Source organism: Elephas maximus, chromosome 7 (assembly GCF_024166365.1).
Source record: "Elephas maximus indicus isolate mEleMax1 chromosome 7, mEleMax1 primary haplotype, whole genome shotgun sequence".
NCBI classification, from domain to species: Eukaryota; Metazoa; Chordata; class Mammalia; order Proboscidea; family Elephantidae; genus Elephas; species Elephas maximus.
In genome coordinates, this window is record NC_064825.1 from 33,116,838 (window position 1) to 33,142,002 (window position 25,165).

Here is a 25,165-nt window from a genome sequence, read left to right on the forward strand (position 1 = left end):
TAGAAGGGGAAGGCCAGTTCAGATGGAGTTAGGTTTGGGTAAATAGTCACTGCTTTGCTTTTGATAAACATCCTTGCCTCTATCATGGTCACAGGTTTATTCACACAAAAAGCATTTGAGTCCTTGCTATATACCGGGCCCTATGCTAGGTACTTGTGAAAAAACAGACTTGACCCCTACCTTCATGAAGTTTACAGCCCAGTGAGAAATACAGACAATAATCTAGTAAGCAAATGAATATCTAATAACACTTTGTAATGTGTTATGAAGGAAGAGAATTAGGCTCTACACAACAGCACACAACAAGAGATTAACAGGGGAGACAGACAGATAACATACAGAGAAAGCATCGTCAGTCTCCATACCCTTTCAAACCCAGCCTTAATGACAGCATCAAGTTATGGTGTGTAGGGGCAGACAGAAAATGTGAGCTAGGCTGGATGAAGGTTAAAAATCAAAGATTCATTAACCCACAAGAGTTCATGAAGATCATACCGGTCATGTCCCATAGAGGACTCATGGTTTGGTAAGCTTTAGGGACTTGTGAAGAAAACAGGACAAAATATTTTAGATCAGGACTATCTGAGAAAAACCTGCCTGATTATACAATTTATTAGTAAAGGAAAAAAATAACAGGTATGGATATAACATTAGTAAGCACTTATTAAGATCATAAATTATTTTACCTAATCCACAACATTTCCAATTTGTAGACTGGGAAATTGAAACTCAGAAAGCATAAGTAGCTCTCCTAATATAACACGGCTAGTTCATCATCCCCTTATAGAGTGGGAGGAGAACCCTGAGAAGCAGAGGTAGTTCCAGGTTTTGTAAGGCCTAAAGCCTGTAAAATATAGGAGGCCCTACTTAAGAAAACCTCCACCCATTTGTCAGTTTGTCGTACTATGGTGGCTTGAATGATGCTGGAAGCTATGCTGCTGGTATTTCAAATGCCAGCAGGGTCATTGATGGTGGATGTTTCAGTGGTGCTTCGTGATGAAGAGAGACTAGAAAAAAAGGCTTGGTGATCTACTTCTAAAAATCAGTCAGTGAAAACCCCACGGATCACAACAGGATACTGTTCAATATAGAGCTGAAGATGAGCCTCTAGACTGGAAGACACTTAAAATACACAGTGGCTGGAACAGTGGATCTGAGCATACCAGTGACTGCAAAGATGGTACAAGGATTGGGCAATGTTTCACTCTGTTGTACATAGGGCTGCCATGAGTCAGAGTGGACAACAACATTTAAGAAAAAGAATACAAAATATGAATGCAAAAATAGGTGTAAAGCCTTGCAAGGGACAGCTGTAGGTGAAAGGCCCTGATTCTTTATGAGCTTCAGGGTAAGTCTGTTGCCAAAGGAAAGGTGTGGGCTCTATCAGACCCCAGACTGAGACAATCAAGTCCCTAGTGCAAATTTGAATCACGTTCAGCAACAAAGAGGAACCAGTCTTCATATCCAATAGGGTAGAAAGGGCTGAAGAAGGAGCAGAGGCAGGGGCTTGAGCTAAGGAGATTACAAAAAAAAGAAAAAAGAAAGATTTTGAAAAATAGCTCAGTTGCCTGTGTCACTGAGGCCATTTAAAAACAGAACCAGGCCCAACAAATGGCACAGCTAGCATTTTTAGCCAGCATTTTAGTGAGAAGCAATATATTCGTAGTTAACCAGTCTGGTAACCTTGGACAAATTACTTAATCTCTTTATGTCCTAGTTTTTTTAAACTAGGGATAATAACGATAGTGCCTAATTCATGGTGCGATCGTGATGATCACATCAGTGGATTTGGTATTTAGAACGGTGTCTGGCATATACTGAGTGCTCAGTAAATGATGCCCTTATTGCCATTATTACCCAGCGTGGTCTGACTCCAAAGCTCTTTCAATTGTTTGTACAAAACAATACAAAGAAAAATCCCAGATGAAAAACTGCTCATCTTTTGGAAGAATAAATTAACTATTTAGTCTGAAAGTTCCTCAGTACCTAAGAGAGAAGCCAACAAATTTTAATTAACGCTTTACCGAAACGTTTCTTTCAGCTGATCCTGTTCTCCTATGGAGGCCCTCCCACTAGTCAATGTTTTGTTCCTCCTTGAAAATTTCTCCCTACTGGGAATATTTTATCAGTTTGTAAAGCACCTTAGAATTGGTTTAAAAATCTGTATCTTCCTGGGTTTCTTTTGACTCGGAAACAAATAGCAATGTTGAAAGGAAATACAAAATGAAAAGGCAATGTCTTAAGATGATTCACATATGAAAATGAGTTTTCATCATAAGTGGGATTAAAATACATCCTTCGGGAATTCTCTGGAAGCCAAATGAAAGGCTTAACTCAATACAAAATTTAACACATTAACATAATGCCGCTATGCTGTAATTTATTAAGCTATTCTCCAATGATTTGTTTGTTCTTGTTTTGTTTAGTTTTTGCTATTTTCTATAACACTAAAGCGAACAATCTTTGTACAGAAACCTTTGAGTTTTTGTTGAATTATTTCCTTAGAATGAATTCCTATGAATAGAATTACTGGGTCAATCCAGCTTATTCTTTAAATTTAAATTGGTTATTTGCATTGTTTCCCTACCTGCCAACGTCCACCTTCCTTTATTTTATAGACCAGGGTGTAATATATTCTCTGGCAGCTTTTCAAACAGTTTCACAATTTATGTTCATTTCTGACATTACTTTGGGAGCTATTAATTATGGTCAATTTGGGTTTTTAATCTAAAATCTTTGAATGAATCAACTTGACATTTCAAGTCTGGGCAAAAGCTGTTTTTCTCTGTGTAGAGACAACACGATCTTCATGAACATTTCATAAACCATTCCACTATATTTATTTATACATCTTGGGAATAAGACTGAAGTAGGGAATTACTTTGTAGTATTACTTCATAATATTGAATTCTTTAGATTTGGCCTTAGTTTTGTCCTCTAAACTGAAGGCACACAAGGGCACTCATTCTGCTTGCAGCTACAGTTGCCCTCTAATCAACTAGATTTGGAAGGTCCAACTGGGCTGTCCTTGAACAGCTCTCTTTGTAACACTTTGGAGGTGATGAAATATTCTACCACCTCAGCCCTGTCTCTCTTCAGATATCACACGGTATCCCATGCTAATTGTCAGCTCTTCTTTCTCCGTGATGCCTTTTTTATAGTCTTCAGATTCTTGGTGTATTTCTCTCTAGGTGAACTCAAGTCAGAGGAAAGGCAGACTGTTTATATGTTAGCAGGGGGCCTGGAGGGTGACTTATTCCACTTTTCTGTTATACGGTCAAATTTGGCCTTTTATAAAATAAGTTTATATTGTGCTCAAAGCCTAGCTCTACTAAGTACACACTGTAAACTTCATATGTGACATTTTTAGTCTCTCAAATGTGTTATCAGATTATTTAAGTAAGTCATTTTCCACATATAATGAAGAAATGAGATGTTAATAAAAAGGCATGAAGTTTGTTAGAAAATCAGCGTAATCCCTACATAAATAAGACAAAGGAAAAGAACCATATGATCATATCAATTGATGCAGAAAAACAACAACAAAAAAAATCCCAGTGCCGTCGAGTCGATTCCAACTCATAGTGACCCTATAGGACAGAGCAGAACTGCCCCACAGAGTTTCTAAGAAGTGCCTGGAGGATTTGAGCTGCCAACCCTTTGGTTAGCACCAGTAGCACTTAACCACTACGCCTCCAGGGTTTTCTGATGCAGAAAAGGCAGCTGATAAAATTCAACACCCTTTCCTAATACATAAATACCCTCAATAAAATAGGAATAGAAGAAAAATTCCTCAATGTAATCAAGGGTATATGTTCAAAATCCAACAGCCAACACTATATTCAATGGATAAAGCCTGAGAGATTTCCCTTTGAAAACAAGAATGAGACAAGGATGCCCATTATCACCACTCTTATTCAATATCTTACTGGAAGTCGTAGCCAGAATAATAAGGCAAGAAAAAGAAATAATGGTATCTAAATTAGGAAGGAAAAAAGTAAAACTATCTCTATTTCCAGTCGACTATGATCCTATATATAGAAGACCCTAAAGATTTCACAAAACAACTGCTGAAACTACTAGAAGAATTCAGCAATGTGGCAGGCTACCAGATCAACATACGAAAGCAGTTGGATTCCTTTGTACTAAAAAAGAGCACCCTGGAAAAGAAATCGATACCATTTATAATAGCCCTCAAAACAATAAATACCTAGGAATTAATCTAATCAGGGGCATAAAGGACTTATAAAAATTATAAAACGCTACTACAAGACACTAAAAGAGACCTACAAAAATGGAAAGATATTCCATGCTCGTGGATTGAAAGACTTAATATAGTGAAAATGTCAACTGTACATAAAGCAATCTACAGATATAATGCAATTCTTATATAAAGCCCAACAACATTCTTTACTGAAGTGGAAAAACTAATAACCAACTTCACATGGAAAGGAAAGAAACCCCAAATATCCAAAGCAATATTAAAGAAAAAGTGTTACCACCAATTGCAGATTCTTGCTGCCTGCCGCAAAGCCAATTCTGAGACAAGAGGAGGTAAACAGCAAGAGGGCTTTATTGAATACAAGTATGCAAGAGACAGAGAGGGTTAAATTTCTCTCAAATTCTGTCTAAACTTGAGGACTAATTGGAGGGTTTTTATAGGGGGGAAGTCAGGGTTTAGAGGTTTTCAGGAATGTTCGTTTTTTGAGGCAGACGTGGCGATAAAGTGATCTGTTATTGAAGTTCTGCAAGTCTCTGCATGTCATCCTGGAGTTCTGCAAGTCCATTCACGCTGTCCTGGTTTCTGTCACAAGATGGAGCTAAGCTTTGTTCAGTTCCTTGGTTTTGTGTGTTTTTTCTTCCTTCGGAGAGGAACATAGTTTAATCAACAGCTAAAAATTGATTACCTTATTCTTCTTCATTGAAACAATCATGAGACAGATTTCAGAGCAAGTAATTACGTTTCAAAAACTAGAAATTAATCACAGTTTATACAGATATAATAAAACACTAGAAATATATTTTCTCTATTCCAATACTAAAAACAACAAAAGAAACATATTTTCTCTGCTTCAAAAGAACAAGGCAGGAGGCCTCACATGCCCCAATATCAAAACATACTACACAGTCGCTGCAATAAAAAAATGCTGATATTGGTTCAACAATAGACACACAGACCAGTGAAAGAGAAATGAGAACTCAGAATTAAGCCCAGCAATCTATGGACAACTGATTTTTGACAAGGGGTCAAAGTCCATTCAATGGAGGAAAAACAGTCTCCTTTCAAATGGTGCTGGCAAAACTGGATATCCACTCAAAGAAAAATGAAACAGGATCCATACCTCAAACTACATACAAAAAGTAAGTTAAATGGATCAAAGACCTAAATGTTAAAACTATAAAATTCTTGGAAGAAAACAGGGAGAAAATATGGGACCTAATCTTTTGTAAAAATAGGATAACAACATAACAGCAAATGCGTGACTGGAAGACGACAAAATAGGTAAGTGGGATCTCGTAAAAATTAAAAACTTACGCTCATCAAAAGACGTTATCAGAAGAGTAAAATGAGAACCTACAGACTGGGAAAAAAATCTTAGAAAATGACTTATTAAATAAGGGTCTAATCTCTAAAATGTATTTAGAAAACTTCAAAACTCAGCAACAAAAAGACAAATAATTATAAAATGGGCAAAGGACATGAACAGAACCTTCACCAAAAAAAAAAAAAAAAAGTCTAAGCAGCCAACAAACACGTGAAAACTTGTTCACGATCATTAGCCATTAACCAACCAAAAAACCAAACCCAGTGCCGTTGAGTCGATTCTGACCCATAGCGACCCTATAAGACAGAGGAGAACTGCCCCATAGAGTTTCCAAGGAGCGCCTGGTGGATTTGAACTGCTGACCCTTTGGTTAGCAGCTGTAGCACTTAACCAGTACACCACCAGGGTTTCCCATTAGCCATTAGAGAGATGCAAATCAAAATTACAGTGAGATACAATCTCACACCAGCTAAAATGACATTGATTAAAAAAATAAAAACAGATAATAACAAATGTTGGCAAGGATTTGGGGAGACTGGAACCCTTATCCATTTCTGGTGAGAATGTAAAATGGTACAAACACTGGAAAACAATATCGTGCTTCCTTAAAAAACTAGAAATGTAACTACACTATGATCCAGCAATCCCACTCCTAGAGATATACCGTACCCTAAAATTCATTGTCGTCGAGTTGATTCCAACTCATAGTGACCCTATAGTGACATGAACAGATATATGCACTCGTATGTTCATTTCAGCTTTATTCACAATAGCAAAAAATGGAAAAAAACAAAATGCCCATCAGCAGATGAATGGATGAACAAACTGTGGTACATACGTACAGTGGAATACCATGCAACCATAAAGAACAATGATGAGTCTGTGAAACATATAACATGGATGGACTGGGTGGGCATAATGCTAAGTTAAACAAGTCAAGCACATAAGGACAAATATTGTATGATACCTCTTTTATAAGAAGACAAGAACAGACATATATAAAGAGACTGATGTTCAATGTTGGTTACTGGGGGGAGGAGGGAAGGGAGGGAAGCATGCTCTAGATTGTAGATACTTGTAATTTCTGATGATGGGAAAAGTGGCACCAAATGTGGGTGTAGTGAGCACAGCTTAACCAAAGTAAATGATCTCACTAAGAAGCACTCAAGAGAAAAGGATGCTTGTACTAAAGAAACTGACATATATGATTTGGCAGCAACACCAACATGACCAAAAAAACGAGTGTATGATCATATATGTATGTGTATGGACATGTAAGTATATGGGTAGGTACAGGTATATACATAAATGTGCAAAGATAGACATAACCAAAAACCGAACCCAGTGCTGTTGAGTCGATTCCGACTCATAGCGACCCTATAGGACAGAGTAGAATTGCCCCATAGAGTTTCCAAAGAGCACCTGGTGGATTCGAACTGCCATCCCTTTGGTTAGCAGCCGTAGCACTTAACCACTACGCCACAAGATTTTCCAAAGATAGACATATCTATATGTAAATATATGTAGAGATATGTGTGTGCAGGTACATATATTCATAGAAGACACAATTGCATATACTTCTCAGAGGTAACCAAAACCATTGTGAGATTGGTTTTCTAGGTTTGAAGGCTTAGGAACTTAAACTTAGTCTCAAGGGACAACTGTCATTTGGCATAATATAGTTCACAAAGTTCATGTTCTGTATCCTAGTGAAGTGAGTAGCATCTGGGGTCTTAAAAACTTGCCAGTGGCCATCTAATGTACAACTATTGGCCCTTATTTGTCAGGAACAAGAGTAAAAAGGTAACCAAAATCACAGAGAAGAAACAATTTTGCAAAGCTGATAGCCTACATGAGCCACGACTTCAGCTACCCTGAGACCAGAAGAACTAGACAGTGCCCAGCTACCACCACTGACCAATCTGACTGGGACCATAACAGATGATCCTAGTTAGAATGGGAGAAAAATAGAGAACAAAACTCAATTCATAAAAATGGCCAGATTAACTGGACCACTGAGACCAGAGGGCTCCCTAAGACTGTCACCCTGAGATGCTCTTCCAACCCTGAACCAAAACTACCCCGAGATCACCTTTTAACAGAAAAGCACAGTGACACACAAAATAAAGGCTTTTACTTGTTACACCGGTGCTCTACTAAAAAAAAATCTGTATGAGTCCAAAAGATCAGCATTTATTCCAACGCAAAGATTAGAAGACAAGGAAGCCAGAGAACCTAGAGTACTGGAAATGAACAACCAGAACACAATTAATGAGAATGCTGACACAGTGTGAAAAATGTAACTAATGTCACTGAACAATTTCTGTGGAAATTGTTAAAGGGGAACCTAACTTGCTGTGTAAACTTTCACAAAAAACAACAAAATACTATTTAAAAAAAACTAGTTTAACCAGAAAAGAATAGACCTTCAAAGAATGCATTTAGCAATACGAGTTGAAGAGGAAAGTAGGGAAAAAAGAGTGACATAGCCTATGTCTCTGAGAAATGTTGTAAGGAGACACATTCATCACCATAGAAGGGTCTAGGAAGAACAAACTTTTAATTAAAAAAAAAATCTCATCAGGAAGGTATATAAAGGAATTAGTTGCAAAATAATTTTTAAGAATATTTTTAAGATATCTAATTCTAGTTTGTTATAGTAAAGATATTAAAGGAATAAACTCTCATGCCCCACACACACAAAGAAACTAAGTTTGGAGGTAAAACACCTGGTTTTTAATCCTAATTTTGTGACTTTCTAGCTATGGGCTTGACCACATCGCTGAAACTTTCTGAGCCACAGGATCCTTATAGGAAAGATGGGGATAATAGTTACTACCTTATTACATTAAAGAATTTGCTGAGGGGATTAAAATTAGAAACTGTGTTCCTGGGTGATCACAAAAGATACCACCTGTGAGTAGGTAGCTGTTTGATCCAAACTTTGCCTGGTGTCTAAGCGCTGGAGGAGGGTTTAGGTTAATGTTCTAGGAATTAGCAGGGGAGTAGACTTGAATGCACCTAAAGCTTTTGCAAAGCTTTGTACTTACTGGTACAAAGGAAAAGTGGACACTAATTACTACAGAAAAGTCGAGATTGAAAACTAAAGTCAGAAACATTATGTCCAAAGCTAGGAAAGCAAGGGAAAGGAGAAAGTTAAGAGGTTAAAACTGGCTTCGAAATCTGCTGTGATAAAGCTCATACAAGATGGTGCCTGGAGAATCACAAAAGCTTCGTTAAGTAGGATCATAACAAATTTATGTGGATCTGTAACTGACTAGAAAAGGGACAGACATGTGGGGTCACTCAGCTTTGTTTTCTTTTTCTTGGCATCTTCTAAGTGCAGCAATATGAAAGATAATTGAGAGAAATCTTTGGCAAATACATACACTCAATGCCAATTGTGCAAATATATGTGACCAAAGCTTTAGTGAAGTACTTATAGGGCTTCGGTGCTCTGCCTTGTGCTATTCCCCATTACTTAAACAATTTGAGACTGCAGCACTAAACTCATAGGAACTGGCTATACCTGTAATTAGCATAGTTTCCTATAAGTGAATAGTGGTGTTTGCACCATAGTTATGACAGCCAATCATTTAGACTTTCTCTAAATGTGAATTATTGAGAAAACAGTAATTTGCTATACCCAGTGTATTCCCTCTTTTTTCCCGTACAAATCTAACTCTATGAAGACTCATATTTCTAATATATAGTGGTAGATATAAATAAGAACAATATTTAAAGGGATATTTAATACAACTAGGTAAAACTAAAGAACTAAGTATTATTAACTTGCTTCTTTAGGAATGAATACACACACACACACACACACACACACGGAAACGTATGAAAGCATAACTCGATAGGCCCGCCTTAGTGTTCCAGGTCTCAGAGCAAAGAAAACAATCCAAAATCTATGGCTTCATAGAGTTTACATTCCATTGGAGATGGTGGAAAAACAGTAAATAAAATAAAGTAAAATATAATTTATGTTGGTTGGTACCTACAATAAAAGCTGGAAATTGTAATAGAAGAGTAGGATACTGGTACTTTTAAATATGGTGGTCATGACAGACTGTACTGAGAAAGTGACATCTGGGCAAAGACAAGGGAAGATATAGTAGTTGTGGGATCAGAGAGGTAGTGGGGGAGGGTGGAGATCATGTAAGGCCTTGCAAACCATTATAAGACATTTTAGTTTTACTTAGAAAGATTGGAAACAGAGTTTTAAGCAGAGATGTGACATGAAAAGTTGGTGTTTGGCAGGATTACTCTGGTTGCTGTGTGAAAGCTGGACAGGGTTTGTCTGGGTGGGGAAGGGACCCCTTAGAGGGCTACTGGAATTTTCAAGGTAGACGTGATGGTAGCTTGGGCCAGAGTGGTAAATAGATGAGGTGGTGAGAAATGGTCAGATTTGGATATGTTTTGAAGATGGAGCCTACAGAATCTAGTGACTGTTTACAAAGTGAGTCAAAGAGTCTGTTCTTTCCTCCACGTATTATTATTTTGTATCAAAACCCCCTACCTTTTCCTCAAACATCTTTTATCTTTTTTCCACTTCCCTAGTCCCCTAATCAAACTCTAGAAAGTTGCTTCAGTTTACTTATTCTTTTAGAAAACAAAGCGAACAATAACAAAGACTTTTAGAGATTTAAAGGCCCCTAAAGTTACTTTTTTGTCCCATTCATTTATTCATGCATGCTTTCATTTACAGAATATTTGTTGAGGGTTTACATGTTACAGGCACTATGCTCAGAGTTACTCTTTAGTCTTCCAGGCGTATGCTCAAGCTCAGCCTTGAAACTCTGACTTCTATACTGTGATTTGGTATGAAATGAAAAACCCTTACAGGATTTTCTATGACATTATCCTATAACTATCAGGTATCCCTCACTCAACAACATTTACCTTTTCTACATTTTACTGGCCAAGAAATACTCTTTTCTTTCCATATAATTTTCATCTATTCATGTCATACTTCTAAAGAATAGCAAGTAGTTGGAGAAAAAGAGGTTTTAAATTTGGTTTGTAAATGGGATACATCTATAATGGTTTAGATTAGAGATTTCATTGAAGAATATGCTCCTACCCACTTACTCCCCAACCTTGCCCTCCTGCACCAATTGGTGTCCATTTTTTAAAAGACTGAATTATTAAAATTTACATGTAAAACATATAGGAAAATATCCAACTTTTTTTTTTCATCTCCCTTTGACAGACTTCTTAGAGAGAAAAAATTGTATTTTTCTCTGAATATTTTAAAGCTTGATAGAAGGAAGTGGAAAATATGTACAGCGGTTTTTCTACACATATGAAAAAATATCTCCCTGTGTTGTTCACTAAACTGAATGATACCTAGATTGGGAGTATAAAATGAGCTGGATGTTGTATAAGTTCAGAAGAATTAGCTCAATACTCCTTCAAGGCTTGTGTGGTAGAGTGGCACATGGGGCACAGTAGGAGTCAGTGTGAGAGACAAGGTTGTAGAAGACAATCATTTCTCAACATAATTGTACCTATTAGAAGAAATAAAATCTCAAGCAGGAAAAAAAACCAAAGCAGGAAAGCCACTGACAAAACTGTATGTTCAGGGAAACGTAAATCAGTACCTTCAGCTTTCCCCTCTGAAGTCCTTTTTTTCTCCTCTACTGTTGAGATATCCAGAATCTCTAGTCTCTCTTTCCCCACTCATCTCTAACCAAATCTGTTCTCAAAGAGTCTGCAATACCCATCACAAAAACTCTTTTGAACATGCCATGTGAGATCTACAAATGAGAGCATTTGCATCATGAGCCTTCTCAACCTTTGTTTCTTGGAATCAGGGGAAGGTGAGAGAAGTCCTCAATGGAATCTTCCTTGTAATTAGGTGCAATCGAGTCAGTTCTGGCTCATAGCAACTGTATGTACAACAGAGCAAAACACTGCCAGGTCCTGCGCCATCCTCAAAATTGTTGCTATATTTGAGCCCATCGTTGTAGCCACTGTGTCAATCTATCTCACTGAGGGTCTTCTTTTTCGCTGACCCTCCACAAAGCATGATATCCTTCTCCAGGGACTGGTCCCTCCTGGTAACATGTCCCGAGTACATGAGATGAAGTCTCACCATCTTCCTTTCTAAGGAGCATTCTGGCTGTACTTCTTTCAAGACAGATTTGTTTGTTCTTCTGGCAGTTCATAGGTACATTCAACATCCTTCTCCACCACCATAATACAAAGGCATCAGTTCCTCTTCACTCTTCCTTATTCATTGTCCAGCTTTTGCATGCATAGGAGGTGATTGAAGATACTGTGGCTTGGGTAAAGTGCACCTTAGTCCTTAAGGTGACATCTTTACCTTTTAACACTTTAAAGAGGTCTTTTGCTGCAGATTTGTGCAATGCAATATGTCCTTTGATTTCTTGACTGCTGCTTCCACGGTGTTGATTGTGGATCCAAGTAAAATAAAATCCTTGACAACATCAATCTTTTCTCTGTTTATTGTGATGTTGTTTATTGGTCTAGGTGTGAGGATTTTTGTTTTCTTTATGTTGAGATGTAATTCATACTGAAGGCTGTAATCTTTGATCTTCATCAGTAAGTGCTTCCTTTTCACTTTTAGCAAGCAAGGCTGTGCCATCTGCATTTCCATATTGCAAGTTTTCAACGAGTCTTCCTCCTATCCTGATGATGTGTTCTTCATATAGTCCAGCTTCTCAAATTATTTGCTCAGCATACTGATTGATTTAGTACAGTGAAAGGAATCTTCTTAGGTTCTCAGAAATACTATCATGTTGGGCAAAACCACTTACACATCTTTTTCCTCCTATCGTTCACTGGACCTTCTCCTTCCAAACTATTCAAATGCCTTTTTTTTTTTTTTAATGACATATCCCTCTTCAGATTCAATTTCTTCACTAAACATTCCATATACTGTCTTTTTTAAACTAAACCCTGGTTCTTTTCTAAGGACATCTTTTTCCTGTAACTATTTCATGTAAGGTTACTTAATCTTCCATACATTTTCCCTTATTTTACACTTATTACAATAAAAACAATAAATTTTCCACAGAATACATAGGTAGGGTTTAGCAATTCAATACTGTTTTTAGACATATTTCACACTCCCATACATAGAAATGTAAAACTTAACCTACTTTAAGGTTATGACTTCTAGTTATTCCTCCATCTTTCAACTTTATTTATAACTACAATTTACCGCCAAGTGACCTCTAGGTAAAGAATTTCTGTCTATCCCAAGCACTGCCATCATTCTGGGTTACTTCAGCACCCACAGAAAGAATAAACTATCACCATAGACTCATTGTTTATTTTTCAGTTCTAATGATTGAATTCTAATGCAATCACAACCACTATTTTGGCCATCCTATGCTATGAACGGGAAACCCTGGTGGCGTAGTGGTTAAGTGCTATGGCTGCTAACCAAAGGGTCGGCAGTTTGAATCCGCCAAGCACTCCTTGGAAACTCTGTGGGGCAGTTCTACTCTGTCCTATGGGGTCGCCTTGGAAACTCTGTGTGGCAGTTCTACTCTGTCCTATAGGGTCACCATGGGTCGGAATCGACTCGATGACACTGGGTTTTTGGCTGGGTTTATGCTATGAACTGCCAGAAGGACAAACAAATGTGTCTTGGAAGAAGTACAGCCAGAATGCTTCTTAGAAAGGAAGATAGTGAGACTTCATCTCATCTACTTGGGACATGTTATGAGAAGGGACCAGTCCCTGGAGAGGAACAAACTATCACCATAGACTCATTGTTTATTTTTCAGTTCTAATGATTCTCGTGCAACTGCTATTTTGGTCATCCTATACCTGGCCACTTACTCAAACTTGTTACCTGGATCTCCCTCATGTCACACAATAGCAAACTTTTCCCTTTCCATCCAGCTTCAGGTATCATTCCGCCAATACCTGCTATTTTACCTAACATATAAATTTATTCTCTTGATTTCTTTATTTTATTCTAGTCTCTCACCTCATTCTGGACTCATTTACGTATTCGGGACCACAAAACCAATGTGTAAAGCTCAGTAGATACTAGTAGAGAAGAGGAAAATGATTGAATAAGTTTTTGATTCAAATCAGTATGGAAAAATTACATTTCCTAGTCAATCCTGAGTGATTCTTGACCCACATCTTTGATATTTACCAGAAGGTGGGTCTTTGTAGAGCTGAGTAAAAGTGAGCTGAATCCTTCTGGATAAAAGAGGTGCAAAAGGGAGTTTAAAAAAAAAATCTTCAGGAAAGGCAACCAGAGCTTATTTCAGAACCAGTCATTTTGAAATATATTAAAGCTATTGTGAGAGCTTCCCATGCCAAGGTTATGGCCTAGAAACCAAACTGTCAAAGCCATTTTGAGCACAGATCTGTACATCTGGACACTGAGAAAACTATCAGATGGAAGAACCTCAGTGTCTGGCATAAGGTATGCATTCAGTAATTATTTCAAGGGTATGCTTACAATAACAATGTTATAGAAGTTTCTGGACAAGTACAGCAAGTGTGTAACTCCCTTTTTTCCATGACCACATAGTCTATCTGCTCTCTGTGAACACTTTCAATTGTTCCCATGGCATTTTCAACCATTAGTATGCTAATGGCTCCTAAGCATATAATACTACCCCAAACTCCAGGTTCTTATATCCACTTGTCTCCTGAACATGTCTATTTAGATGTTCTACCAGTATCTCAAACTCAATATTCCAAAATGAAGCTTTTTATTCCCTCCCCCAAATGTACTCTTTCTCTCTCTGTTCTTAACTCAGTTAATTGCACCACTCAAGAGAGTAACTGGGATAGCATTCTAGCCTTCTCTGTCTCACACTCGGTGGCCAATATTCTATTCATTTTACCTCCTAACTATTCTTAAAACTGTGTTCTACCTTCATCTGTAACATCACTACCTTAAAGCATTATCTCATCATCTCTCACATGGACTATTGCAGTGATGGTAATGTCTCTTTATCTAGTTTTGTTCCCTCAAGCCCATAGTAATCTAGCTAAATTTCAACTGTGACAGTTTTTCCTGTCTTAAAGATCTCACAGCAACAAATCATAACCTACAAGATAAATTCTTCCATGTTCTAGCTTTTATATACCTCGCCATCTTCATTACCCATCTTACCTTCCCTTATTTTACACTTATTGAAATAAAAATACTAAAGAGCATTTCCCTATACACTCCATGCTATGAAGTCTCTCCATATGTTTACTGTTGATTTTTTTCTTCTTGCCTGCCATCTCTGCACAGTATACCCCTACTCATTCATTAATCTTGGGCATTGTATTGTGCTAAAGTTTTCCCTGCCATTCTAGTCTGGGGTAGGTAGCCCATCCTGTATTTATTTCTACCATAAAACTTCTCACATAATTATTTCACAATTATCTGTTTACATTTCATGCTCCCGCTTGAGACCACGAACAACGGCACAGGTTTGTGTTTCAGTTACCCATATGCTCCTTATCACAATGCCTAGCACATGGAACATTCAGTAAATGATTCTGAATGATATAAACATGTGTAGTACATCTAAACCCCTTGCGGTCTAGTCAATTCCAACTCATAGCAACCCTACAGAACAGAGTAGAACTGCCCCATAGGGTTTCCAAGGCTGCAATCTTTACAGAAGAAGACCGCCACACCTTTCGCCTGCAGAACAGCTTGTTGGTTCGAACTGCTGACCTTTCAGTTAGCAGCCAAGCACTTTAACCACTCTGCCACCAGGTCTCCTTGTAGTACCATCTAGATGGGCCCAAATAAGGAGGGAAAATTCAAAGTCCTTTCACCTGGTCCTCCACTGGATGTCCTTGTTAATTCTTCTTATTGCAACATGGGGCCAGGAAGGGGGAAAGGTAAACAGTAAGCATTTGTAGTTTTGTTTCTAAGATTACGGACATTATTACTTAGAATGAATTTTAATGAAAATAACACGAGTTTGGAATCAGAGAAGCCAATTTCTAATTTGGGTTCCCCACTCAAACAATATGAACTTGGGCTCACGGTCTCTCTGGACCTCAATGTCTACCTCCTCAAAATGAGGGAAATAGTACCTATTTGGAGCCCTGGTGGCACAGTGATTAGGAGCTCAGCTGTTAACCAAAAGGAACCAGACACTTCTTGGAAACCCCACAGGGCAGCTCTACTCCGTCCTATAGGTTGCTATGAGTTGGAATTGTCTCAATGGCAAAGGATTTGTTTTTGTTTTTGTAGGATTGTTTTAAGAATAGGGGATAAAAGAGCCTGGCGCACTCAATATTCTGTTGTTATTATTATTATATCTGTTATAAAATAGCTCTGGATATATTATAGTAAACTAAGCATTTTATTTAAAAATGAGTTAATATTTATAAAGCACTTCAACAGTGCCTAGCATGCATATCGTGTGTGTACGTGTATGCCTAAAAGATACAATTTTCTAAAAATTAAATTGTTTTAATTACTATTTAATATATACACTATAAATAACAAAAATCTTAAACTATTCGTAATTCACAGTTCATATTTCTGAAATAAACCAAATTAGAATTGTACATCTGCAGTGGAGATTATTAAAGTATTATTAGTTACTCTGAAGAGCATAGTACTGGTGAATGGAATAATGAATAAGTGAAAGAATGAAAATGTGGTGTATTTAAGTATCTGTTAAACATAATAAACTATAATTACACAGTTATAGTCAGGCAAGAAGGGCCTCATCTGAAAGCAAAGACGAGCTTGCCAATCTGTACGAATGGCGTTTTCACCTTGTTTTGAATATGAGAACTACTGGAAGTTCCCCCAAATTTAGAATATGTCTTGCTTTATCAGAGTAAGTTTTTTATTTGTGAAAACTTTTACCAAGAGAGGTTGAGTTCTGACAAGATGGGAAGTTTAGGATTTGTTTCATAAATGGGGTCACACAGCAGAATGTGGTATGTAAGACAGAGAGCGAGACAGAAAGGCTTATGAACATGAAGAGTACTGGTGCCCTGACTTATCTATGAAAAATTTAAATGATTAACTGGCAACTAGTCTAAAAGAAGATATTTAAAAATACTTAAAGTACCCCCCCTTTGTAAGGAACTAAATGACCATTAATAATTCTATTGATCAAATGAAGCTGTAAAGCAGTATTCTGGTCATGCAACCCAAATCACAAAAAAGCCAGAAAACATTTCTGTTGAAGTGTGGAGTATCATGTGATGATTTGATTGGTACTTCACAAGGATTCATTCCAAAAGAGCAGCCTTCTTGGTGAAATAAAGGCTACTTAGTCTGATTTGTTCTGATGCTTTACCTCCTCTGACAAAGTCTTTCAGTTTTTGTCCTCTATTGTTTACGGCCTAGACCTAAAGTTACTTCTGTACATGCTACCTTCTTTCCTTCCTTCTCCAACTAGACTCTATGAGGCAGGACCTGTGGATGATTTCTCTCTCTGTCTTCATACAAAGCCCTTTGCCTGGCGCTCAATAGATGCTCAGCTCATGTCTACTGAATAAATCAACTTATTATATGTATTTAGCTTGATATGAGCCATTTTTACTCTAATATTAAATATTGTTAACATCTTAGAAGGGAAGAAAAAAAAAAAAAGAGAGAAAGACCTGTGCCTCAGAGCCAATGATTATTTTCATTTTGTTGTATTTTATATTAATTTTGAGACGGCAGGAAAAGAAACTACACTAATGTGACTATTTTAAGGGTAAAGAGGTCTAGTAAATATGCTAGTAACTCACTTTATCTTTGCCTATTGAACACCAGGAACATGGAAGAAGTGGCCCCGGTTTTAGAAGGAAGATGATTTACTACCTGCAGGCTCTATTGGCAGTTAATCTCTACTGACTTGTGACTTTGGTTAAGAGAGTTAAATCACGGTTTCCTCCTTTCACAAATGTGGATAACACTGCCTATTTTATTTACCCCACCGGCTTAAACTGATAAGTAAAACAATTTCTGTGAAAGCATTTTGGCTTTGAAAATTGTCATTCAAATGTAAGGGCTCGTCTTGATATACCAAAAGCAGATTAATGTTGGGAATCTCACACTTTATTTTAGATGAAGCTTTTGATCCCTTCCAGGAACAAGGCATTGCCAAGTCTGATAAGCCACCCTCCACAATTTAGGCAGTTCGATACTGATGGTCAAACTTCAGCTTAACAGTTATGTGAACCTCTCACAGTGAAGGAAAATGCATTCTTTCTTTGGTACCCTTAGTATCTAATGTAATACTCAGGCATAGCAGCACTCAATGAAGATCCATCAATGATTTTTTTTTGTAAAATTGTTAATGGAATACTTTATAATGGTCAAAAAGGTAGGTTTTAGACTTAAGCCCCCTGAGTTCAAATCCCAGACCCACCACTTTCTGTGTGTCTTTGGTCAATTTATTTAGCCCTTAAAACCTTAGGTTTCCTCTTCTGTAAAATGAAAATAATAACAGAGCCTCTGCCATGGGCTGTTGGTAGGATTAAATTTAGGTAAAGTCCTAGTACAGTGCCTGGCATACAGTAAGCACTGAATAAATTCTCATTTATTGATATTCATCCATTTCTTACATGCTAGGAATTACATTCTGTTTATCATTGTTTATTGGGTGTGATAAATTAACAGATTAATAGGTAATGTAAAGGGTAGACTACATGTGGCTTAACAAATAACATCACAATCACCTAACAGATATCACAGGAACCCCTGTTTTGGCACGGGGTGGCCCTCTCTGCAGCCATGGCTCTTCCCCAGCCTGGCAGTCAAGCACACAATCACGTCTTTCTGTTTGCTCCTGTCCTTGTTCATGCTCACCAGGTACAAAGACAGGAGACTGGCCCAGCACAAGTCGGAAATAGAATGTTTCACCCCCAAAGGGAGTATGGGGAATGGTGGGAGAGCAACAATGAGCAGGTAAGCAAACCGTGAGTGGCCTGAGGTGGTGTGAAATAAATGTATGTGAGCTAGAGGAACAGGCGGCTCCCTGGTCCAGGTCCTCACTAAACTACGCGTTCCATACAGTACGTCCAACCTCGGCCACCACTGGTTTTCTGTGTATATTTGATTTGCAAAACCCATGCCATTCTCATGTGAAGTGACGGGAGCCTCCTGTCCCAGACGCTGCTGTCTTTCCAGGGCCGTGCGCTTTGCATGTCTGAAGCCTTAGCTCTCAGTCAGTTCTCCCCTGGGTTTTTACTTATTGGTCAAATGGTTCCGGAGTTTGCAAAGTGGAAGAGACTGGTGGAAATTTACAGGACTAGTCTATCATTTCATAAAACAAATGCAAAGGCCTAGAACTGATTTTAAGGAAAGGGCTGCAATTGAGGGAAGACTCTGGCCCCTGATCCCAGAGAAGCCTGGGAATTTATCTGACTTCCTTTGATTATAATACCTCACAGCCAAACCAGTGCACTGTAGAGGCAAGAAGCTTTTCTTGAACTGAAATGGGGAAAGCTAATCCTCCTCTAGCTTTGCAGCTCCTTTACTTCCTTCTGTTTCGTCTGAACACTCCTTGTTGCTGCGCTGTGCATGTTTCTTCATGCTAGGTAACCCCAACTGAGTTAATCGCAGTAAACTGGGGTGTTTGGAGCTATAAGCATCAACTGAGCCGTGTTGCATGAAATGAACGTGCTTTATTGCTTGGGATTGGGTTTCAGGAAGAGGGCTCTGGAGATAAAGATTGCAAAGACTGGCCTTAAACAGTTCCAGAACTCTGGAGGAACTTTGAGTTGGAGGATCACCCACCATGAGCTAACTCTCCACCTCTCATTTGTTATGGCATTTCTCAATCCATCTCTGGTACAGAGATGTGGAAGGGAAGCTCTTGCAAATCAGCCTGGGTCAGAGAAAGGGAAAGTCCAGGAGGTAGAGTACATACACACATGTGCATGTGCTCAGAGCTGAGCTTGTGACCCAGCTGCATAGCAAGAAGACAATCTTGCTGAATTCTGTTGAATTTTCACCTCCAGACATCGTGTTTGCTTCCTCAGTGGTGGGCTCCTTCTCGTTTTTAATATAATGACTCACTTTTTCCAAGGATCATTGCATTGCACAACTGCAGAGGGACCATTCACACTGTAGTCTGTGAGAATGGTTCCCAGAGCTGTGCAGTGTACAGCCTGAGCAGTGATTCATTAAAGCCCTGCCTGGCCAAGGGGTTGGCTAACTTTGTCTATAGCTCCTAAAGAAATATAATTGTGTGTAAATATATAGTCACATAAGTGTGCCCATAGATGTATCTGGTGGCCTTATGTCCATGATCCCTTCATACAGCTATTTTTGGATCGCAGTATGACAGAAAGAAGAGTCTTAATGTATCAGTTTGTGAGAATAACTTAACAGACTGTTACTGGGACTCCTGGTTTCCTTCCACTTAGGTATTACACAGTGGCACAACTTCTGTCCTTGAAAATCAGGCACAAAGCATCAAAGTTGGCTGGACAATGTGGAAGTGGCTGCATCAAATGAAAGCCCAAGGGCTCTGTCCAGAATGACTTCTGATTTGAGTCAATTGTCTAGAACTGGAGTTCCCCAACATAACAAACCTGGCTGCCTATCAAATTTACTGAAGCTAAATCTTTGGGCATACAGCCTAGTTTAACAAGATTCCTAGGGTCATTTCAATTTTGTCAGTTCATAACGTGGTATTTTGTAACAATCCAATTGCCTAGGAGAGGACATGGACCTGTTCATACCAAGCATTAGATTTCAATTTTTCCATCCACTGTTCTTGGGACTGTTTATTCAACCCTGGGAACTCAGATCTGAATAGCCTAGGGATTAAATTTGTCTAATACTGGCTTGAGTGAGAATATGGGAGTGAAGAGGGTGAGGAAGAAGGTGGGACAAAGAGGGTTAGGGGACCCTGGATCAAACAGACCAACCTTCTTTTTGTAAGATCCAAATCTGCAGAGGTAGCCCCTTAAGAAGCAAATGTGTCCATCTGGGAATGGCCCAGTTTTCTCTAGGACTGAGCTTTACTGGGGTGGCAACATATCTTTCGCTTTTTGTTTCCTCATTTGTTTGGATAGAACCATAGTCACAGTAAGGCTTATTACATTGATATGTCCTGGTGGGACAGAGGCAAACAGTGTATTCTGTAGTAAGAACGATTCTGATTGAGTAACCACCTCAGCTCCACATACCCACAGAAACATTGGGAACAAATGGTCTTCTTTTTTTTACTTTCTCTTCCTTCTCATTTCTGTAGCCTTAAAGAAAAACTGACAAAGAGTATGGTAGGGAATCCTTCAGAGCTCTAAGAGAACTTTCCCTTAGGGAGTGGAAAGAGTCTAGAGGCACATTAGGGAGAACCCAAAATTCCTGAGGCCTTGTCCACCTTCTTATTTGTTCACATAAACATGCACATGCACGCTGACATTTATCCAGGAGAAATAAATTTAATATAAGCATTAAGGGAAAAGATGGCAAAGAGGAGACAACTTTCGTGTAAGCCATTCCTAAGGAAGGAGTGGTAGCAGTAATCGATCCCACTTTGCTTACTCTGGAATTGAATGGAAGGACAGGGAAAAGATAATATGTATGTGAGACTTTTATAGGTCCTATTAGTATCAGCTGGTAAAAAACCTCTTTCTCATCCATTCCTACTCCCTTCCCCCAGCTGCTTCCCAGAGCCATAGTCAAGCATCATAAGGGCCCCATGTTGCCATTTACTCTTGCAACATCTGGGCTAGTTCTGTGCCCACTGCCAAACAACGAGTCCCAGGGAAGCACTAAGGGAAGCTCAAACAACCACAAAAAACCAGGAGTATAACCCTGCTTCTCCTTTGTCCATGTTTTCGGTAATAAAACTGTGGAATGGGCTGGGTTCTATGAATTCATGTCTCATGTGATTCTCCCAGAGCCAAGATGTCTTTTAGGGAGAAAGAGAGTTTTACAATGCATGCAGTAATAGCACAGCAGAACACTATTATCTTGATCTCTAAGACTGGCAAGAATTTAGAGACACTTCCTCATTCCTCCCTCCACCTTCCAGCCCTACAGCTGGAAAGGAATGAGAGAATTGTATGTATCCCTGACACTCTAGCTTCTTGAAATACTACATTGCTGTGTTCCCTTCTGTGAACAGTTTTTTTTCCCCCCTTCTGTCTGAATATAGGATAACTTGTCATCTTGTCATATTTTCACAGTGGACAGCCTAAGAGTGTTTCAGCACAGAGTCCTCCTGATTGCAGGAGAAGTGAGAGTCCTAAACAGACAGGTGCTCTAAGAGCCAGAAGTTCTCTAACGCTGTTACTGTGTGAGTTCATACGGAGAGGGTCTAACCTCAGGAATGGCTAAAACTGCACCGATGAATGTTATTATCTCCTAATGTCTCAGTAGGGACCTTTCATCAGCGTACTCATTGGAGTCTGTGTTGTAATGTGCTCATGTTGTACCCCATGAAGTAGAGGACTAGATGTTCTGAGTCTCCAAGTCTCTCCCTGAGAAAGGGCTGTGTTAGTCAAATGTAATAAATGGAGCTATAGCTCCCTGCAGTGCTAGAAGAAAGAAGGGTGGAAAGGGGTTATTTTTATTGTTGATATTTGATGATATCAGTTACCGAATTATTAATGACCCAAAAGTTGATTTTCACGTAGTAGATGCAGGATCTATGTTTAATAGGTATAAATATTTAATAAAGCCTTAGAAATTCTGGTAACAGTGATGTCATAATAGTCAATACTAAATTTAACAGTATCTCAAGATTTGAAAGATAGCTCCAAAGTGTCATGTCTGTGTTAGGATTGTTTTACCTTTCATTCATTCGTTCTTTCATGTAACATTCATTCATTAAGTATCTACTATGAGCCAAGAACTTACTAGACCCTGGATATAAATGGATGAATAAGACATGATTAGCGCTCTTGAAGCAACCCTTGCGGCATAGTAGATGAGAGCTACAGCTGCTAATCAAAAGGTCGGCAGTTTGAATCCACCAGGTGCTCCTTGGAAACCCTATCGGGCCATTCTACTCTGTCCTATAGGAATCCTCTGAGTTGGAATTGACTTGATGGCAATGTGTTTTTTGTAGTGCTCTTGAAAACATGTAGTCTAATGGGGAAGAAAATCAGAAAAATAGATAATTGCAATGTAGTACAGAACCCCTCTTTCATAGGACAACCAGTTTATCTATGCCTCAGATTACCTCTTTATTTGATTATCATAAATGATGCTAGTGAAATAGAATTAAGAGTAGTAAAAATTAAACAATAATCTTAATTGAGTGCTCAGGAAGGGCAACATACAGTTACATAAAACTCAGGGTCCATGGAAGAGAAAGGTTCTGCCTTCCCAGTATAGTAGAAAACAGCTAGTTGCTCGGTAATAAATTAGGACTTCTGTAGTAGTTCTCTCTTCATTCCTTCCCAAGGTCAATTCCAGATTCATGTTCTTATTTATATTTAGGGATGTTCTAAAATACTAATAATTAACATTACTATAACTATGTATGACATTATGAATAATCCCTTCACATATATTATGCATTAAATTCTCCCAAGAATATCATAAGGAAAAATTTTTTTACTTCCATTTTACACAGATGAGGACAATGAGGTTGAAGGACATTAAATAAATTAACAAAGTAATTATTAGTATTATTAGAGATTAAATGGTTTACATAAGAGTACTTTAGACAACATTCAGAAAAACTAAAATCTTAAATCCTGGCTCTGACTCTGCCCAGGGTGTGACCTTGGACTGTCATTTTACCTCTCTAATCTCCATTTTCTATGAAATGAGGATGAAAATAGAGCACTTTGCTTATTATGTCAGTGTGAGGATTAAATGAGATAATGCAAGAATGGCACCTTAGCACACTGCCTGGCACACAGCAAGCACTCAATAAATTTCAGTTACTATTACCCAACGTTACTCAGTTTACAAGGTCCATTTCGTCTTCTGTTTTATTCTCCACCCTGCTATAATGGCTGTTTTCTCAGAAATCAATTCTGAAAAAATAAAATGATATCTAATAACAAATTCAATGATATAATTTCCTGCACTGTATTTCATGTTCTCTCATAGTTACCTGTAAAAGCAGCCAAAATTTATTGGGTGCTTACACAAGCCAGACACTGTTTTAAGTGATTTATCTGTAAGATCTCTTATTTCATCTTAGGAAAAAGTAAATGTTAAAGCCCAGATTGGAGAGTTAATCAGTCTGACTCTGGAATTCACACTCTAACCACTATGATATCTGCCACCCAGGATAAAAGCCAAACACACTCTCTGAGAATCCAAGGTCCTTCACAACCTAACCCTAACTTAAAACTTTTTGACCTTTATTCTCTGTTTCAGCACATGTTCTCTTCTCCAGACATCCCAAATTCCTTACTATTCACCAAACACACTCCTTTCTTCGATGCCACATCTTAACACATGGTGTGTTTGTAACACAATTACCATTCCTTTCTCCTTCTAGTCATTTTCTCCAAGCCCCATTACTGTTCCACTGAGTTGGTTTTTGAAAACTCCTACTCAGTTTTCAAAACCCAACTCAAATGTCAGCTCTTCTTTGAAGCCTTTCTAATTATCATTTAGTCTATCTTATTCTTTTTTATTCTTTCAGTCCCTCATAATTTTGAAATATTTTGTTTATGTCTGCTACTGCATATTATCAGTTGCCTGTGTCTTCTCACTAAGCTTGAGGTTTCTGAGGGAAAAGACCATATCTTGTTCACTTTACACCCTCAGTACTCAAGAGTGCTCTGGCTCTATTGATTCAATCAACCAATCAATCAATGTGGCTGTATGTATGTGACACTGTTTTAAGAACCATGAAGTATTTAGTACTTTTGAAGACCATCTCTACCCTAAAGGAACGGACAATCTTAATAAATAAAACTCACTTCAGATGGAACCTGCTAGAACAAAAGGTGCATTAAGTTGTTCGACCTGTGATCAAGATAATACTAAGGCCTAGATTTGGAAAGAGAGGGGCGAAAGCAACATGACCTACAGTTACGAGGTTAGGTTTCAAGAATACCTGAAGAAAAATTCACAAACTGTAATATGAGGAACACTAAACCAGGTTCAAGAGACGGTCCATGGCAAGAAAAAAAAAAAAAAAAGATAGGGATGAGGTTTGGGATGACACTAAAAACCCACTGCCATCAAGTCAATTCTGACCCACAGTGACCCTGTAGGGCAGAGTAGAACTGCCCAACAGGGCTTCTCAGTACGGAAGCAGATTTCCATGTCTTTCTCCCATGGAGTGGCTGGTGGGTTCAAATCGTCCATCATTTTGGTTAGCAGCCAAGCTCTTAACAACTGTACCACCAGGGCTCCTCTGATAATAATCTAGCAGACACTATATGCTGTATCTCTTTCTTAGAGATTCTCCATGAATGTTAACATATAAAGGCTTTGAGAAGTTTAATTTTACAGATATTAAACAGAAATAAGTTTAATTTTATTTAACTTATTTGACCCTGGTACCATCTATTCATGAGCCATCTATTGCCATTCTTCCTTTCTATACTGGTTGCCAATTAACTTTATAAAAATAATTAAAGAAATGATGAAAAATTTTATTTAAAAGAACAAAATTATATATTCAGAGTAGCTTATAATAATCCTTGAAATCTTATTACAAGCAATTTCCCAGGGAAGTCTTTTGTAAAACCAATAAAACTCAAAGGGATTTGAACAGACA

At 38.2% G+C, this 25,165-nt stretch overlaps 1 protein-coding gene across 3 annotated transcripts in view; it reads left to right on the plus strand.

Moving 5' to 3' along the window:
- The window catches only part of GRM5 (glutamate metabotropic receptor 5), a 574,274-nt gene that overhangs the window by 537,252 nt on the left and 11,857 nt on the right, over positions 1-25,165 (plus strand). For 2 of the 3 annotated variants that reach the window (XM_049890686.1, XM_049890685.1), the window contains exon 9: positions 18,325-18,420. The exons of the other annotated variant lie outside the window; for it this stretch is intronic. In XM_049890686.1, the coding sequence (XP_049746643.1) occupies positions 18,325-18,420 (96 nt within the window). The remainder of the gene's footprint in view (positions 1-18,324; positions 18,421-25,165) is intronic. 3 annotated transcript variants of the gene reach the window in all.